This window comes from Trachurus trachurus (assembly GCF_905171665.1).
Source record: "Trachurus trachurus genome assembly, chromosome: 7".
Classification (NCBI taxonomy): domain Eukaryota; kingdom Metazoa; phylum Chordata; class Actinopteri; order Carangiformes; family Carangidae; genus Trachurus; species Trachurus trachurus.
In genome coordinates this window covers 32860426-32880035 of record NC_139901.1, presented here as the reverse complement: position 1 = coordinate 32880035, position 19610 = coordinate 32860426, and the positions used below count along the sequence as shown (strand labels likewise).

At 43.4% G+C, this 19610-nt stretch overlaps 2 protein-coding genes across 2 annotated transcripts; one reads left to right on the top strand and one right to left on the bottom strand.

The window, feature by feature from the left end:
• Positions 1 to 482: 482 nt before the first annotated feature.
• LOC310988659 (tubulin alpha chain) lies at positions 483 to 4948 on the bottom strand (the record flags this gene model as incomplete). Its single annotated transcript, XM_083975341.1, has 4 exons — positions 4845 to 4948; positions 3126 to 3348; positions 2256 to 2404; positions 483 to 1463 (listed from the first exon to the last, which is right to left on the bottom strand). The coding sequence occupies exons 1-4, from the start codon at positions 4845 to 4847 to the stop codon at positions 483 to 485; spliced, it is 1356 nt and encodes a 451-aa protein (XP_083831467.1). The 5' UTR covers positions 4848 to 4948.
• Positions 4949 to 14635: 9687 nt separating this feature from the next.
• Positions 14636 to 17227, top strand: LOC310988685 (tubulin alpha chain-like). Its single transcript, XM_083975370.1, has 3 exons — positions 14636 to 14858; positions 15761 to 15909; positions 16012 to 17227. Exons 1-3 carry the CDS (start codon positions 14678 to 14680, stop codon positions 16990 to 16992), a joined length of 1311 nt encoding a protein of 436 aa, XP_083831496.1. The 5' UTR covers positions 14636 to 14677; the 3' UTR covers positions 16993 to 17227.
• Positions 17228 to 19610: the final 2383 nt, after the last annotated feature.

The following is a 19610-nucleotide window of genomic DNA, read 5'->3' as shown; positions in this document are numbered from 1 at the left end:
CCAGTGAGCTAGGGACACAATAAATAAAAGCTCTGTGGAGCTTCAGGGTTCAGTCCAGACCTTTATGTGCAATTTTTCCACATATTGAAGGTTCCTGATAGTCATAGTCAATGTAAAGCATTGATTTGTGTTGTAGAAACCTACTGGGCTATACTGACTACAAACTGTTATCTGGGAGTGAATGTCTAGCAATATAAGGAAGTTCAATGATTGGTGTCGTCACTTGATTCTGTATATTTCACATTTAAGTAGGACGCTCATGCCTGTTAATGTATATTATATTGAGGTTGAATCAACAACAACAACAAGAGAACTTCACATGTCACAGGAATTTATTGAGAACAGAGCGAAACATTTTCAGGAGTTCTAGTCTGAAGAGCCAAACTGGTTGAATTGATAGACAAACATTTCTGTTTGGAATGCATTCAAGAACACATCGATATCAATCATTTCCTGTTCAACTAATGCCTTGATGTCCCTCTTTAATATTCCTCTCCTTCCTCCTCTCCCTCACCCTCGATGGAGTCGACTCCGACCTCTTCGTAATCCTTCTCCAGAGCGGCCATGTCCTCTCTGGCCTCGGAGAACTCTCCCTCCTCCATACCCTCACCCACGTACCAGTGAACGAAGGCACGCTTGGCGTACATCAGGTCAAACTTGTGGTCGAGGCGCGCCCAGGCCTCGGCGATGGCGGTGGTGTTGCTCAGCATGCACACGGCCCTCTGCACCTTGGCCAAGTCTCCTCCGGGAACCACGGTGGGGGGCTGGTAGTTGATGCCCACCTTGAAGCCGGTGGGGCACCAGTCCACGAACTGGATGCTGCGCTTGGTCTTGATGGTGGCGATGGCGGCGTTGACGTCTTTGGGCACCACGTCGCCACGGAACAGCAGGCAGCAGGCCATGTATTTACCGTGGCGAGGGTCGCACTTGACCATCTGGTTGGCCGGCTCGAAGCAGGCGTTGGTGATCTCAGATACAGACAGCTGCTCGTGGTACGCCTTCTCCGCCGAGATGACGGGGGCGTAGGTGGCGAGGGGGAAGTGGATGCGGGGATATGGCACCAAGTTGGTCTGGAACTCGGTCAGATCGACGTTGAGGGCACCATCGAAGCGGAGGGAAGCGGTGATGGAGGACACGATCTGGCTGATGAGCCTGTTGAGGTTGGTGTAGGTGGGACGCTCGATGTCGAGGTTCCTACGGCAGATGTCGTAGATGGCCTCGTTGTCGACCATGAAGGCGCAGTCCGAGTGCTCCAGCGTGGTGTGTGTGGTCAGGATGGAGTTGTAGGGCTCCACCACGGCGGTGGACACCTGAGGCGCCGGGTAGATGGAGAACTCCAGCTTGGACTTCTTGCCGTAGTCGACGGACAGACGCTCCATCAGCAGGGAGGTGAAGCCGGAGCCGGTGCCTCCTCCGAAGCTGTGGAAGACCAGGAAGCCCTGAAGACCGGTGCACTGGTCGGCCTGACGACAGAGATGGAGAGAGACACGCCGGTTCATTAGACCGAATCGCCTTGTTGTTTACATTCTACTTCCGGGTAGAAAACCAGCACGTAATTTGAATGAGATCAATAGTAACGAACGAGAGTTTAGCTATGTATCATGTTTTTCACGCCCTATCACCGTTTAGACAAATCTGAAATGTTTGAAGAAACATTACTATTTCTGTGTGTGTGTTTTGTGTTGCTATGAGTTGTATTTATTCAGTTTGGGGGAATCACGGTGTCTAGAAAGCATCAGTGGCTGCAGCTGACAGGGACAGCTAACGGTAGCTAAGCTAACGGCGGTAGCTAAGCTAACAGCAGGACGTCAGCTGTTAAAACCCTCCCGTTGTGGGACACGACATGAAACTACTCCAGTTAGCTCAGTCATGTTGGAACTCAGATATCCGCTGGAGAAAATATTTTTTCATGGACCGTTTATTGAGTCACTGAGTTATTAAAGTTAAACAGGTAGCTAACCGTTAGCCCAGCTAATCTATGATAACCATGACTAATTACAAAAATGTGCACACAGAAATAGTAATGTTTGTCCAATCATTGGTTTTATAGACTTTACAAACATCAGATTAGTCTAAATGGCGATATAGTAACATGAAAAATTAGATAGCGAAACTCTCGTCCGTCACTATTGTTCTCATGCTGGTTTTCTACCCGGAAGTAGTTGTAAACAACAAGGAGATTCGTCCTATATGGGAGACACAGTATTATCAGGTCAAAATTAGTAACAAACTTCTGCTCATATGAAGTTACGCACCAGTTTGCGGATCCTGTCCAGAACCAGGTCGATGATCTCTTTGCCGATGGTGTAGTGTCCACGGGCGTAGTTGTTGGCAGCATCCTCCTTACCGGTGATCAGCTGCTCAGGGTGGAACAGCTGGCGGTAGGTCCCGGTGCGGACCTCATCTGCAGAGAAGCATCATTAATTGAATGTTATGTAACCAAATGAGGGGGAAAAGTCAATTAAAAGTCCTTAAAGGGATACGCCAACATTTTTTTTCGTGTCTTGCCTCACTCCCGAGTCCATGACCAGCAGATAGACACCATCCTTTCGACTGTGCGTGCAGTAACGAGGGAGATAACGAGCTTAGCTCAAACGCTGGAAGTGTATAGGTAGTGTTAGCCTGCCAGTGTTACTTTCACAAAATAAAACACCCGTTGCCCTTTACATACAGAAAACCATGACGATAGAATTTGTGCTTTTACTTTGAAATAGGAAGCTAACCTACCCTCGATGTAGCTAGCTTGAACCAAAATAAAGCGTCTTTGCTTGAACCCTCCGTTTTGACCGATCTCGTCCCGTTAGCGGCATTTGACCGCTCAAGATGCCTTACCGGAGGGTTTTGTCAGCTCTGAGACGAAGATCGGCCCGTTTAGAGTTGCTGAAGAGTTTCTCTGATGACTTTAGGTGGAGGCAGGCTAACACTACCCATACACTTCCAGCGTTTGAGCTAAGCTAATTACGGGCGATACGGCTCTATCTCCCTGGTTACTGCACGCACAGTTGAAAGGATGGTGTCTATCTGCTGGTCATGGACTTGGGAGTGAGGCAAGACACGGAAAAAAAAAAGTTTGTGTATCTCTTTAAAATGTCTTTAAGTGCTCAGGGAACAGTGGGGACACTCACCGATGACAGTGGGCTCCAGGTCCACAAACACGGCTCTAGGGACGTGTTTTCCAGCTCCGGTCTCGCTGAAGAAGGTGTTGAAGGAGTCGTCTCCTCCTCCCAGAGTCTTGTCACTGGGCATCTGTCCGTCCGGCTGGATCCCATGCTCCAGGCAGTAGAGCTCCCAGCAGGCGTTGCCGATCTGGACGCCAGCCTGACCAACATGGATAGAGATACACTCACGCTGTGGGAAGGGGAAGAGAAAGAGAAAGAGAAAGAGAAAACAGAAGTTTATTTAGTAACACATCAGAGCCTTTAACAAGCAAGGCAAGGCAAGGAAAGGCAATTTTATTTGTATAGCCCGTTTTTTACAAACAGTTTGTCTCAAAGGGCTTTACATGGCATCGTAACAACATCCTCTGTCCTTAGACCCTCACATCCACTGAGGAAAAACTCCATGGAAAACCCTTTTAACAGGGAAAAATCTGAGAAACCTCAGGGTGAGCAACAGAGGAGGGATCCCTCACCCAGGACGGACAGGCGTGCAATAGATGTTGTTACAGACAAGAAAACAGTTTACAGTTTATGACACAGAATGTGTGAAATATGGAAATGTTAAAAGTACATTTCCTGCAGTTTCTGTAGCATGAAGAGAAGTAGTCTAGAAGGTGGAGAAATCAACTGCTCCCCCTATCTGCCGTGAGCCGGCGGTGCAGCAGGAGGAGGAACCTCCCTGCACCACAATCCACCGGGGACAGAAATGCCTGACAGCCCCCGCAGAGGCAGCACGCCGATCGTCTTTCCTCCTCTCCTTTCTTTCTGTTTTTTTTGTGTCCTCTTGTCTTTTTGTCCTGCACCAGCTCCTCTTTTGCAAGCATAAGCACGAATGCAAATTCATTTGCATGTGCACGTGAGGGGGGAGCGCGTGCACGACCTTCTGGAATATTCCACTGCCTCAAGGATGTAGGCTACAATCACAGCAGAGGAACAATCATCTGCTTTATCACAGCTGTCAGTTTAGATTCATAGAAATCTATAGAAATCTATACACAGAATATCATCAATTTGAATGAAACCAATTAGAAGATGTTTTAATTAACCATTTATAGTATTTCAGGTCATGTTTAAAGCAGCAGCTTTGTATAAGCCTACATGTATTGTTGATTTTTTCCATTTAACGATAGATTAAATTTAAAATATATATATAAACATATATATTTAATGCTGTATTTTATAAATTTGACATAATAGCTGCAGTGTCTCCATCCATCCCCACCCAGTCTGCCCCTCCCCGCCTGGAGACAAGGCAGAGACGTTTGTAAGGTGTTTGTATGGTCGAATTAACACGTAAAAAATTGAACATTATGAGCAAATAAAACACAGATAAAAACGTCGCTGTTTGACGCAGATAAAGAGATGAATGGTGCAGACAGAGACCGAGGCTGGAGCCGCCTTCACTTCATTGTTCTCATCTCTACACAATGACAATCAGAACGACTCACTGCTGCACGCAAATCCTAGCCAACACTCTGCAGCTGCAGCCCCAGAACCACAACACTATAATATATATAAACAGGCTAATGACTGCGAGAGAAAACGGATCAGAACCGGTCCAGTATTTAATAATAAATAACAGGCTGAAGGTGGTTATTCAACCTTAAACCTCCGAGATGCTGCTGCTGAACTGCTGCTGCTGCTTAATTCCCTCAAATAAAAATAAAAGGATGAACTTGAACTCACCATTGTGTCGTTTGAGGAAGAGGAGGACGAAGGAAATGTGAAGAAAAAGGCTTTTTAAAAACGGGGGGGTTTGCGTCGCGTGTTGTACCCAACGGGGTCGATGCAACAACTGGTGAATGAGAGGGCGGCGCTTCACGATTTATACAGCAGGGAAGGATGAGGAGGAAAAAACCAGCAGGGGAGGGAAAAAAAGGAAAAAAAAAAAGGTTGTAGTGGCACCGCTCGGTGAGACTGGTCCATGCTGCTCCACTGTAGGCCTACATCACACTGTCATATCAACGAGTCATTAATTAATCTGACACTTGTCTCATGGGATGGAATTTGATCTGTTTCAGCGGCTTAAGTTGATTGGAGATTGATAATAGGCTATTAAAAGATCTAAATTATAGCCTAATATTAAAAATATGTGATGGTAATGGTGTTTTTTATTTCTATAAATCCTGCTGCAGTGTGAATTTTTGTGAATAGGTCATCTCTTTTATTATTTAGTGACACGTTCACACAGTTAAAACAAAAGCTCATGTATTATGCATGTAGCCTAGAGGAATGGGTAAAGATTAAATGCATCTGCTCTATAGGTGTGGCAGGCAGGCTGCAGATCAATACTGGGCCATTCAGTGGTTGAGTGCATGTGTAAATGTGTGACTTGTCTCTGCAGCCGCTCGATGCACCTGACGCACTGGGGGGATGATGCAACATGGCTGAATGCTGCTGAATGCTGCTGAATGCTGCACAAGATGCTGCTGCTGCTGCACAAGATGCTGCTGCCCTCTGAGCTCATGTTGCCGAGGCCTTCCGTGGTGTCCGCCCGGTATGCCAGCTCTCCAGCTCTCTCCTCCCTCTTTGTCCTAGATTCTCTGCAAAGCAATGATGTCATTCAGTGGGTCGATCACGTGGCTCTTTTGCTCTGTGAGACTCTGCTGTTCAGCTGGACGGACGGAGGCTTCCTCTACTTCTGTCCTGCAGGGGAGGAGGAACTGAAACTGCCTGATGCTGCAGTTTGATTCATGCACGCTGGTCTATACTCTGCACTAGTTTTGGCTCAAAATAAGCGTTAAAACCCCCCCTCTGCTCTTTAATTAAGCCATCTTGAACCCTGCAAGGAATGAGAGCCATTTGGAAAGAGGATTGACACACAATCAGCATGCACCACTGACTGAGTCTAAATCTACTGAGAGTCTGGAAAAATCCCTCACTGCTGCAGCAGGAAACAAACACTGTGCAGCAGCTTTTTGTCCAAACAAACACCAGGCACCATGATGTGGGAAATGTGGGAATAGCTACTCATCATTAATTCACCAGGGAAGTGAGCAGGAATGATTTACACTGCAAAAACTCAAAATCTTACCAAGAATATTAGTCAAAACAAATCTAATTCTACTTAAAATAAGACTCATCACATAAAAAGTAGCTTGTTTTTAGACACTTTTTACTTCTTTCAAGCAGATTTTCACTTGAAATAAGTAGAAAAATCTGATAGTGGAGCAAGTTTCTTATTACAAGAACAAAAAACCTGCTTTCACTGGCAGATTTTTCTACTTATTTCAAGTGAAAATTTGTTTGAAACAAGTGAAAATGATCTAAAAACAAGTAAATTTTTAGGTGATGAGTCTTATTTTAAGTGGAAAGAGTTTAGTTTTGACTAGAAATTATACAAAATATCAAACTATTCTTAAAGCTTTAGTTAGTAATTATAATTTTCTTTATGTGTGTTGTAGTTGTATTAATTCAGAGGTGTCAAACTCATTTTAGTTCAGGGGCCGCATACAGCGCTCAGGTGGGCCGGACCAGTGAAATAATACAATGATAACCTATAAACTTTGAATTTCTCCCTTTGTTTTAGTAGTTTACAGTTAAAACAATTGAAAATGATCTAAAAACGAGTTCATTTTTAGGTGATGAGTCTTATTTTAAGTGGAAAGAGATTAGTTTTGACTAGAAATGAGACATTTTGACAATAAATACGACAAATATTCTTGGAAAGATTTTGAGTTTTTGCAGTGTATTGTATGAAGCCTCCAGTGACTGCATGCTGTTCTCGCCACGAACGGCAGGGGATGAAAGAGAAAGAGAAGGACAGGAAGCAGCCGTGGCCCCCAGCCAGGAGCTCAGAGAACATTCTCCACTCCTCCTCCTCCTCCTCCTCCTCCTCCTCCTCCTCCTCCTCCTCCTCCTCCTCCTCCTCCTCCTCCTCCTCCTCCTCCTCCTCCCCAGCAGCTGTGAGACTGGGAGGGTCTGAGCAGCTGCTGTCCAAGAGGAGAGAGGAGGGATGGGAATGCTACAGACGTGGGAGTGGTCCTGTGTGGCATGAGAGTGACCGCGGTGCATCCCGCGAAGAGAGAACACGACACCCGACAGAGTGACTCGGCAGATTTTCCATATGTCACAGGCAGCAGAGAGAGACCTTGTGCTGAATGTTTCATTACTGTAAACTGGTGCCATGATATAGAAGGAAAAGGTTTGTGTTTCTGTATTTAAACTGATGAGACAGCGGTTAAAAGGGGTTAACCTATGGTCTGGAACACTTTACCCACTCACCTGAAACTGGAGGCTGATACAAACTTGTTTAATAGAAGATTAAAAGCAAAACAACAATGCTCACATGTATAAATATGGACTTTTTCATTGTTACTATTTTTACTGTTAGGATCACGATTTCTGCACTGCAAAAAATCTAATATCTTACCAAGAATATTTGTCTTATTTCTAGTCAAAACAAATCTCATTCTACTTAAAACAAGACTCATCACATTAAAAAGCAGCTTGTTTTTAGACACTTTTTTTACTTCTTTCAAGCAGATTTTCACTTGAAATAATCTGATAGTGGAGCAAGTTTTTCTTCCTTATTACAAGCATAAAAAACTTGCTTTCACTGGCAGATTTTTCTACTTATTTCAAGTGAAAATGATCTAAAAACAAGTAAATTTTTAGGTGATGAGTCTTATTTTAAGTGGAAAGGGGTTGTTTTGACTAGAAATGAGACAAATATTCTTGGAAAGATTTTGAGTTTTTGCAGTGTGTTTGCTCAATCTCCTCTCGTTGATCTTGTGCTCTGTATTTTTTAGTCTGCTACTGTCATGATGTAGTGTCATGCACTTGGTTTTATCTCATACTGTTGATGATACGTTCTGTATTTTTAGATTTGCCGCCTATGGACTGGTGTTGAAAATTAGCACATGTGCTAAACACACCCAAGCAAAGCATCTGTTCTGTCCACTGGAACAGTCTCAATGTATTTGTGATGTCCATATCAAATAAATAAACATAACATAACATAACATATATAGCAAGGGGCCTAAGGAAATATAACATGCTTTGGCTGCTATTATATGTCGTTTATAATGACAGATAATAATCAATAAACTCTGATTGTTAAACTAGGAGTGAGGCAGTGAGTGAGTTGATGCTGGATGCTTTCATGCACCACCCTCTGTGATGATGCTGCAGTCAGTGTCTATTTTTAAAGAGCCACGGTCAGAAGTCAAACAGATGCTACAGCAGCACGCACACATATGGAACGGATCATTTCATTCTGCATGTTTCTCTTCTCTTTCTGGTTTATTAATAGTTTGTTGTTGTTGAAGCTTTTAGACAGTAGAGGCAGAAGAATAAAAAAGAAAGAGAGAAGCTGGAAAGAGAAAGTGAAAGCATGCTGCACACAGGAAGAGGAAACAGCAGATTATCACTGAGCAGAATCAAGGATGTTAAAGGCAAATAAAGCAAAGGACAGAGATTTATGTTTTAATGCAAACAAACACATTGAAATGGGCACTGTTAACTTCTGGAGCGGGTCATGTTAAATAAATGTGCATTTATCTAACTGCTTTTCAGTCAATTTAATGTAAACATTAGTATTTTTAATAATATACCAAGTTAGAGAGTTCCATCTTTGTACAATTTGCAACATTAGTTTTGCGAAAATCTCTTTCATAACCAAGCAAACTGGTGTTAAAACTGAAATAGAAATATCTCTAAATGAATCAATATCGAATCGAATCGGGACCTTGTGAATCAGAATCAAAGCAATCCAGTAAATCAGTAGTAATAGTAATAGGCTATATGTTTAAACAGACCAGCTGTAACTAGGTCTCTCACCCTGATGATCTGAACCGTCATTTCATTTCACTCATCAATCTGAATCATTGTCTGGAGCGAGGCCGCTGCTCCACCACTGCAGTGAACTCCACCCGTCTGGTGTCTGGTTCCTGAAAACAAACACTGGAGATTTCAGATGTATTTGTGGAAAGCCCCTTTAGATGAGCAACCATCAACTAGCACAGTGGCTCATCGGTCGGGACCCAAAAGTGGGTCTAGACCCGTTCTGGATGGGTCGCGGACAGCTGGTCAAAAAAGTAAATAATATTTAATGCACATCTGATGTTGTACATGTCTTTTATTTTGAAAAATAACTTATTTTGAAAGGCACGAGACACGTGAACACATGCAGTTGTAATGGTCCTCCTCAGTTTCTTATTATTTGCTCCATTTGCTCTGAATGCAAAGATATCAGTTTCTTATTAATGTGGCCTGAATGCAGTGAATCTTGTTTTGTTTTGTGGGTCTTTATTTTGTGCAATTTGATATTTATTCACTTTTGTGAACATGCTCTGAATGCAGAGATGCATTAGAAGTCAAATATATCGTTTTGTTGGTCTCCATTTTGTGCAGTTTGATATTATTTTATTCACTTCCGTACATGCAGTTGTCATGTTCCTCCTCAGTTTCATTCATGTGCTCTGAAATGCACTTTGCTCAATAAAGAGCAAAATGAGTTTTTAAAGGCTTAAAGGGATAGTAGCATTTTTTTTAAAGTGGGGTTGTATGATCTACAAATTGCCCCTAAGTACTTTAATTGCAGTAGCAGACTCTCTACACTCCTCCCGTTAGCAACGCCAGCCCATAATAGCCCTGCCCAGAGATTTACAACATACATTGTTGTGAACAGACCCAAAGAAACGGCCTATTTTCACGGCCTAAAAGAGGTTTTACCTGAAAAAAAAACACAGTTCCATTGTTCACTATAATATAATTTTTTCCAGCCCTTCAAAGTGCAGGAAAAACACAGTTTTTATTTGGACCTAACCAACTGCTGATCGGCGGGCGCTAACCCTGGGCGGAGGGATACGTGAGTTGGTTAGGTCCAAATGAAAACTGTGTTTTTCCTGCACTTTGAAGGGCTGGAAAAAATTATATTATAGCGAACAATGGAACTGGGGTTTTTTTCCCCACGTAAAACCTCTTTTAGGCCGCGAAAATAGGCCGTTTCTTTGGGTCTGTTCACAACACTGTATGTTGTAAATCTCTGGGCAGGGCTATTATGGGCTGGCGTTGCTAACGGGAGGAGTGTAGAGAGTCTGCTACTGCAATTAAAGTACTTAGGGGCTATTTGTAGTCATACAACCCCACTTTAAAAAAATGCTACTATCCCTTTAAAAAAAAAAAAAATCTTGGTTTGAATTCTATAAAAGTGGGTCGCGACTTAATGACCATGGGAAATGTGGAGCCCAGAGTGAGACTAGTTGAAAACCCCTGAACTAGCACATACAACATATAGGACACTACTGTAGTCATGACAACAGACATTCAGTAGGCTACACAAGTTCTCAAATACCCATCCGCCCAAAAAACCCCAAACCCCCAAACCCATCCACCATATCCAACAACCATGGCATGATCCATGCAATCTGATTGCATTAGACCAGCTGCGTTACCTTGCGCCACCTGCGCTGCGCCAACAAACTAGGGCCCATAGTATTTCAGTTCACTTTGAGAATCGATTGTGTTGCTTATTCTGCTAAGACTTCTTAATTACAAGATAGAGGTAATTATTGATTGACTATAATTTTAATATTGACCAGTGGAAAATGAAAAGGTCAAAGGCATTTTCCTTACAAGGTGAAAGATTTTTCATTTTTGTGCCCGTGCCCCCCACCAGAAAACACTCTGGAACCGCCCCTGGGCATAATACAACATGACACAACAACGGACATAATTATGCACTACAACAACACTATGATGCAATAAATACAAGAGCATACCGTACAACAACAACTAAGCTAAAGACAATCATTTTGAAATCGGCTTTTAGTTAAAGTTCCCTTGTACATATCATGTCATTGTTCAGCAAGATGAGGAACTGCAGTGTCTTGTTGTTTCTTCTTCTATCATGTTGCTTTACTGTAATATAATCATTCTATATGTCTTTTTATTGTGTCAGTATCCAGCGTTTTATCTTGTTTTATCCTTGTCCTGTATCATTTAAAACACATTGAGTCCACGCCTGGTGTATGAAATGTGCTATATAATAATAAATACTTACTTACATACCGTACAACACAGTAGGCTACAATACTGAGGTTAAACTGAACTGAGGTCTGTTTCACATCAGACATCGGCCTCGTGTCCAAGAGTGACGTTAATGTTTTTACAGCCATTACACAGATTAGCTGATTTCACTGTGGCTGCAGCTGTGTGTAGGTTACACACACACACACACACACACACACACACACACACACACACACACACACACACACACACACACACACACACACACACACACACACACACACACACACACACACACACACACACACAAAGAAATCAGCCTCTCTTTGCTGTGCATCTCAACACCTGAGTTTTTTTCAGCAACACACACACAAATGAAACAAGTGAAAATGATCTAAAAACAAGTTCATTTTTAGGTGATGATTCTTATTTTAAGTGGAAAGAGATTAGTTTTGATCAGAAATGAGACATTTTGACAAGAAATAAGACAAATATTCTTGGAAAGATTTTGAGTTTTTGCAGTGTAAGTTTGTGTAATTTTCTGATGAGCTTGTCTTGCTGTCAACGTAAATCAAAAATTAAAAAGAAAGTAAAAAAAAAAAAAAAACATAAGAATTTACAGTTTATACAGTTACAGTTACAGTATATGAGCTGCTGCCGCCTCAGTGAGGGAATGAAGAAAAGGAGCTGACGCACGGTGAAGCCATGAAGCAGCAGCAGCAGCAGCAGCAGCAGCAGCAGCAGCAGTCTGTCGCAGCGGCCACGCCCCATCCTCATGAAATATACATTCACATTTTCTACCTCCTTGGTTTTTAGGATACAGGATGTGCAGTTATTATTATTATCAGTGAGAATATGAATCTTTCCTCACAGACACACACAGGACACCGGGTTGTATTTGGGGGAAAGAGGTGATTGAGGCTCCTCACATCCCCCCACTGAGGCAGCTGCAGTGCTGCCCATTAATGCTGCTATTTAAGCCGGGTCACGTGACCGCCACATGAAGGCAGGCTATAGGTTGTATCCAGGCAACTCCGTTATTCATTTCCTAGCAACCGCTAAATCTTGGGAGGAGGGCTAGGGGGGTTGGGGGCTGGTCGGGGGGTGGGCTGGGGGTGTTGGGCGTATTATTATGTGGATCTCTGTGGCCTACATGTCCCTCGTCATCTGTGACTGGACAGTTTGACCTCTTTTGTCGACAGAAAAACTCAATACTGGAAATAAAAGCAATGCATAATAGTGCTGAATCAGTCCACACCCATCATGTGAACACAGTGGCTGCTGGGTAATATGGAGACAAACTGGTGTATAACAGGCAGCTCTGATAGGAGACAGGAGAGACTGAAATATAATGGTATAAAGCTTGGATGGACATTTTTTGTTTTTTACAATACAATCTACCTGGAAATAAGTTTTAAATGTCTTCAGACTTGTTGTATCGACTACATCTGCGTAGCTATATGTTTGGATGCTGTCTTTAGGCGTTATAAGGCCTTATAACAGATTACACCTGCCTATGGATGGGCGTGTACAACTAGAGACGACTTTGATACAACTCTGTTTACGGTGTTCATGTGTGGGTTTAATATAAGAGATAATGGTCAAAACCAGTGTGACTGTAGTTCATCAAAGACCTGTATCTTTATCAAATTGCAGACTTTTATACTTGTTTGCTCTTATTCTCCTCTGCTCCATAACACACTACTACACGTGTTAGACAGTATAAATGTGTTTTTTTTATTTTTTATTTTATGTGGGGGTGTATTATGTAGCTACACAGTCTGGGTGACAACATGGCAGAATGGGCCTGTCTGCTGAAAATTACGCAGCATTTTCCTTACAAATAAGAGACGCCATGCTGCTGCACAATAACTCGGGTGGGGTCTTGAGGCGGTCGTAGGAGCGAGAGAGAAGCGCTCAGCCAATGGGAAGCCGCGGATGACTATTGGCGGGGTGATTGACCAATAGCGTCGCAGCAGCCGCCGGCGCCGGGGCTGCGCTGGAGTATAAATACCACCGGTCATCCTCATGTGCGCCATTATCTCTTACATCGACCCCCTAACCGTCGAACTGTAAGATTCCCCTGAATCCCCAGACTCTTCAACCCTCCACCGAGCCTAAACCATCCCAAAATGGTAAGAACTTTCTCTCTTTTTTTACAACTTTAATAATGAACAGACACTGGAGGAGGAGTCCGTGCTGCTTCTGCTCTTCAGTGATGATGTGACCTGTTGGTTGGATGATGAGGGATGGAGAGATGGAGAGATGGAGTTTTAACCGAATCGGAAAAGTCAGTGGGAGGAAGACTAGACTATAAGGTCTTAAACAAGTAAAGGATTGTGTTAAATAATGTAGTTATTTGGTGAAAGTGTTGGTGATAATGTGAGGTTGTGGTTCTGGTGCTGGGTGGGAGACGGTTCTGCCCTGTAGATGGGTTACGTGGCCGGAGGAGAAGAGAACAAAAGAGGTTTAGACAGAGCAGACAGTCACAGCACCGAGAGGACTGAATGGATAAAGCGGGCTGTGGTCCAGCGGTCCAGCCGAGGACGACTCTCTCCTCCTCCCTCCCCCGCCCCACCGACCTGACTATAAACCCCGGTCATCACTTCTGTGACTGACAGCCGTGGGGAAGGGAGGATGGGAGGATGGGAGAAGAAACCCTATCCTCAGGAGAAAAATGGATGAAATAATGCGCTGTCAGCACGGCGCAAGGCATTAAAAATGCATGACGCTAATGGACATGGATGGTCTCCTCCTGACAGCTATTGACACTACTGCAGGGTCAGCAGCACAGCAGGATAAACCCTTTGTTTCAACCGGTTTCAACTTGGTTTTTTAATTAAATGAAATTTCTAATTACTTTTCTAATAGTTAACACCCCCTTTTAACTGAATTTAAATTCAAAAAGAGCTTTATTGACATTAACACGAACATGAATGAAAGACAGTGAACTGACGGCTCTGAGGAGAATTCCAACAAACGTCATCCGTTGCCAGGGTGGGAGGACCGGGGCTGGTCGCCTAGCAACGCGGTCCTAAAAAACAAGGCAGTAGTGTACCAGTCAGAAAGTTGAAGCTGTCCCATCGGTCGTTGTTGCTGATCAAATGAGATTTTCACCACTATCACCACACAAAATGTAACATGAAAAACTGAAAAGAAAATTTTTCTTCCACAATGGCTTTTAGACTTTAAAAAATTAGTTAATGAAATACCTTATAATCAGACTATTATTGATCAGTTGTTGCTGATCAAATGAGATTTCTACTATCACCATATAAAATGTAACATATTAAAACTGTTGAATTGATTAGAAGAGATAATTTAATAATTAAAATGCATTTGAAAACTTAAAATGAAATACTTTATGACATGGTTATAGAATTATCTCATGTTGTTAGTGATGAAGAATTATATATTTTATTTTTCTGCTGCAAGATTAATAAATGAATCTAGTACAGGTAGATAACCTGTCCTGTTTTCTCTTTCTCTTCCCCTTCCCACAGCGTGAGTGTATCTCGGTGCACGTTGGTCAGGCTGGCGTCCAGATGGGCAACGCCTGCTGGGAGCTCTACTGCCTGGAGCATGGGATCCAGCCGGACGGACAGATGCCCAGTGACAAGACCATCGGAGGAGGAGACGACTCCTTCAACACCTTCTTCAGCGAGACCGGAGCTGGAAAACACGTCCCCAGAGCCGTGTTTGTGGACCTGGAGCCCACTGTCATCGGTGAGTGTCCTCACTGTTCCCTGAGCATTTAAAGACATTTTAAGTGCTTTTTTTTTTGAACAAATGTCTTTATTGATATTTCAAGCTTTACATACTTAAACACACTTAAAAGCTTTAAATTCTTTTGTTCCATATCTGAGTAAAAAAGTAGAAAAGGCCAAAAATAGGAACAGCATGAACAGAGAACCTATCGGCAAGGTTATTCCATATTCTTATGACAGTGTCAGAGGTGTGAAAGTTAAAATAAATGGTTGAATAGATAATAAAAATATTGATAATTATGTAAAAATCAAATTGAGTAGACTCACTTTTGAGCGTCCAGGCCTGTAGGTGTCTATGCTGAATCATCTAGGTGTCCTGTAATGTTAGTCCAAAGTAAGTAATTAGTGGATTCCACCTCCTCTTGAATAAGGCCATGTCAAGGTTGAGCTTTGCTGTTATTTTTTCCATTGTGTATACCCTGAGAAGTCTTTCTTTCCTTTCTTTCTTTCTTTTGTTTGTAATTTTGTGTTCACTGAACTGTACAGCACTTTGGTCAACTTTGGTTGTTTTTAAATGTGCTTTATAAATAAATTGATTTGATTTGATTTGATTTGATTTCCATTGATCAACAGTCGGGGGTAATGGCTTACACCAGGACATAGTTATCATCTTTTTTTGCCACCATTATGATGACTTTGAGTAGATACATTTTTTCTTTACATAAAAAGTCACAGGGAAGCACTCCAAGAACAAAGATCAGCGGGTCATTCCTTATACTAGTTTGTAAAATGTTTGAAATTTCCGCCCGAATCCCCTCCCAGTACATTTTCAGTTTAGGACAATCCATTTTAAGTGCTTTTAATTGACTTATCCCCCTCAGTTGGTTACATAACATTCAATTAATGATTAATTCTCTGCAGATGAGGTCCGCTCCGGGACCTACCGGCAGCTGTTCCACCCTGAGCAGCTGATCACCGGTAAGGAGGATGCTGCCAACAACTATGCCCGTGGACACTACACCATCGGCAAAGAGATCATCGACCTGGTTCTGGACAGGATCCGCAAACTGGTGCGTAACTTCATATCAGCAGAAGTTTGTTACTAATTTTGACTTGATAATACTGTGCCTCCCATATTGAACCGGTGTGTCTCTCTCTGTCTCTGTCGTCAGGCCGACCAGTGCACCGGTCTTCAGGGCTTCCTGGTCTTCCACAGCTTCGGAGGAGGCACCGGCTCCGGCTTCACCTCCCTGCTGATGGAGCGTCTGTCCGTCGACTACGGCAAGAAGTCCAAGCTGGAGTTCTCCATCTACCCGGCGCCTCAGGTGTCCACGGCCGTGGTGGAGCCCTACAACTCCATCCTGACCACCCACACCACGCTGGAGCACTCGGACTGCGCCTTCATGGTCGACAACGAGGCCATCTACGACATCTGCCGTAGGAACCTCGACATCGAGCGTCCGTCTTACACCAACCTCAACAGGCTCATTGGCCAGATCGTCTCCTCCATCACCGCTTCCCTCCGCTTCGATGGCGCCCTGAATGTTGATCTGACCGAGTTCCAGACCAACTTGGTGCCATATCCCCGTATCCACTTCCCCCTCGCCACCTACGCCCCCGTCATCTCGGCGGAGAAGGCGTACCACGAGCAGCTGTCTGTATCTGAGATCACCAACGCCTGCTTCGAGCCGGCCAACCAGATGGTCAAGTGCGACCCTCGCCACGGTAAATACATGGCCTGCTGCCTCTTGTACCGTGGCGACGTGGTGCCCAAAGACGTCAACGCCGCCATCGCCGCCATCAAGACCAAGCGCAGCATCCAGTTCGTGGACTGGTGCCCCACCGGCTTCAAGGTGGGCATCAACTACCAGCCCCCCACCGTGGTTCCCGGCGGAGACCTGGCCAAGGTGCAGAGGGCCGTGTGCATGCTGAGCAACACCACCGCCATCGCCGAGGCCTGGGCGCGGCTCGACCACAAGTTTGACCTGATGTACGCCAAGCGTGCCTTTGTTCACTGGTACGTGGGCGAGGGTATGGAGGAGGGAGAGTTCTCCGAGGCCAGAGAGGACATGGCCGCTCTGGAGAAGGATTACGAAGAGGTCGGAGTCGACTCCATCGAGGGTGAGGGAGAGGAGGAAGGAGAGGAATATTAAAGAGGGACATGGAGGCACTAAACAGGAAATAATTTATTCCATTTGTAATTAAATAAAAAATACATTCCAGAAAGAAATGTTTGTTCATTTGACAGTTTACAATAACACTACAGAAAATGTTGAGGAGGGCATTAACAGTCTGTATGTTGAGAGTAGTTACCTGTTGGGAGGGTGAGGAGGAAGGAGACTAAGGGGCGTTCAGCACTAGGGAAAAGGGAAGAAGTTGTCTAGACGTTTTTCTGAAAGGCATTCCAAAAAGAAATGTTGTCTATCAAATACACATCTGCCTTTTTTCAGACTAAAAATCCAAAAGTGTCCAAATAAATTTCCTGTAACTTACAAATGTTGTCTGTGTTGTTCTTATCTACCTGAAGACTTCCTGTACCATCTGAGAAATCACTGAACCACCACATTTCATCACATACAGTACACACTTAGTAATATTCACTGTGTTTACATCCATTAAAACATTTAAAGTCAATGTTATCATGTTATGTCATTTAAACTAGAGTGAGCGCTTCCCTCACCACACTTTGTGTTTTTTTTCAATGAAGAAATGTATTCTCCTAGAGTAAATATTTGGATTTAAGCCTGTGAATATTCTCATTTGTCCAGGTCATCGTTATCCCCAAAGAAATTTAAATCAAACTCAACTGGACTTGGTTATTTGTCTAGTCCAGTTGAGTTTGATTTAAATTTCTTTGGGGATTTGGATTTAGGCCCAATAATTAATAACAGTATAAACTAAAAGGCTACTAAAGGCTTTAATATAGATGAATGACAAATACAAACTTTAACTTCAGTAAGGTGCTGGACATTCATATAACAAGAGGTTAATTTATTCTGAAACTAAACTAAACAAAAAAATATGACCAATCCCCCAAATATTTCCATTATTTCCTTTCTCTTAGGATTTCTGAAGTGTTTGCTTTTGTAATACTGATATTGTCCATTAGAGGGTGAACAACACCACTAGTCAGCCTAAAGCTGCACTAACACAAGGTACAGGCAGTTTATTAGAAACTCATGTGACGTTACAGTTGCATCTCATCAATGTAAATGTTTCCCAAAAGTGTAAAAAACAGGCTGTTTTTCTGGTTTGGAATAATTTCCATTATTCATTCTGACCTTCTATACAGTATATTTACGACCACAGGTGAAAAAGTCAGTTCTGAGCCTTCATTCGGTTTCTTTACATGTCTATGTTTAGAAATTAAATCTGTTTCTTGAGAGTTAATATGTCTTTAGTTGTCTCTGTTTATACATCCATCGTTTTCTGTTTAATCTCTTTTTTAGAAGTTGACTTTTATTCATCTCTACTGAGTCACTACTTTAGTTTCTGTTCCAGGACGGTCATGTAGTCCTGTGTAACATTTATGCTGTTACCTGTCATCTGTTTACCGCCGTTAACTATTTTTGACCTTCACATGAATTGATAAATTATGTTTAAATCATTTAATTACTGTACCATGACCTGCGAATGTGCCTATAAGACACCTCATGGATCTCACTGTTTCTTTACAGTGAGATATGTCCTTAGACATATTATAACACATTTACTTCTTTATTATGTTGGTGTAAACAAAGCATTAGTCCCATCAAACCATCAACTTCACTGTATATAAAAAGTATAAAAACATCAAACTGATCTATGACAGTGAAAACAGAGCAGTGTCTTAGTAAATGGGGACCTCTGGTGGTGGGAAAGAGACAGTGCTTCATACAACAGGAAGAGGTGGTGTGTTACAGCTCAGCTCTGTTGATATCGAGGAGCTGTAATCACATTAAAGTCTGTGTAAAGTGAAATACGAGATTTGATTGAAAACATAATAAATATGTTAGAATATGGTTCTTGAAAACATGTCAAAAGACTGATAACTATAGAGCACTGAACTGAAGAGTTTGAGGGTAAAATTGTTTTTGAGGACAAGGATTTGTCTGTTTTTTTGGGCAGGACTAAATAGGGATATAGTGACATAAATCCCAGCTAGCACAACCCCCCCCCGCCCCTAACAGCTCGATTCCAGTGCCGCTATAAGAACGATTGTGCATAAAAACATAGCAGCAGGGGAAAGGACACACAGTCCACGTGAAGAGCGTCTGGCGTCAGGAGCCGGACAGACCGCTGGGTAGATCACCGGCTGGACGCCGGAGGCAGGAGTCGGGCACACCGCAGGCTGGACACAGGAATCCAGCATACCACTGGATGGACACAGGAATCAGGCACACCGCAGGCTGGACACAGGAATCGGGCATACCGCTGGCTGGACACAGGAATCGGGCATACCGCAGGCTGGACACAGGAATCGGGCACACCACTGGCTGGACACAGGAATCAGGCATACCACTGGCTGGACACAGGAAACAAGAGCTGGGCACACCTCAGGCTGGACACAGGAATCGGGCATACCGCTGGCTGGACACAGGAATCGGGCATACCGCTGGCTGGACACAGGAATCAGGCATACCACTGGCTGGACACAGGAATCGGGCATACCGCTGGCTGGACACAGGAATCGGGCATACCGCTGGCTGGACACAGGAATCAGGCATACCACTGGCTGGACACAGGAAACAAGAGCTGGGCACACCTCAGGCTGGACACAGGAATCGGGCAT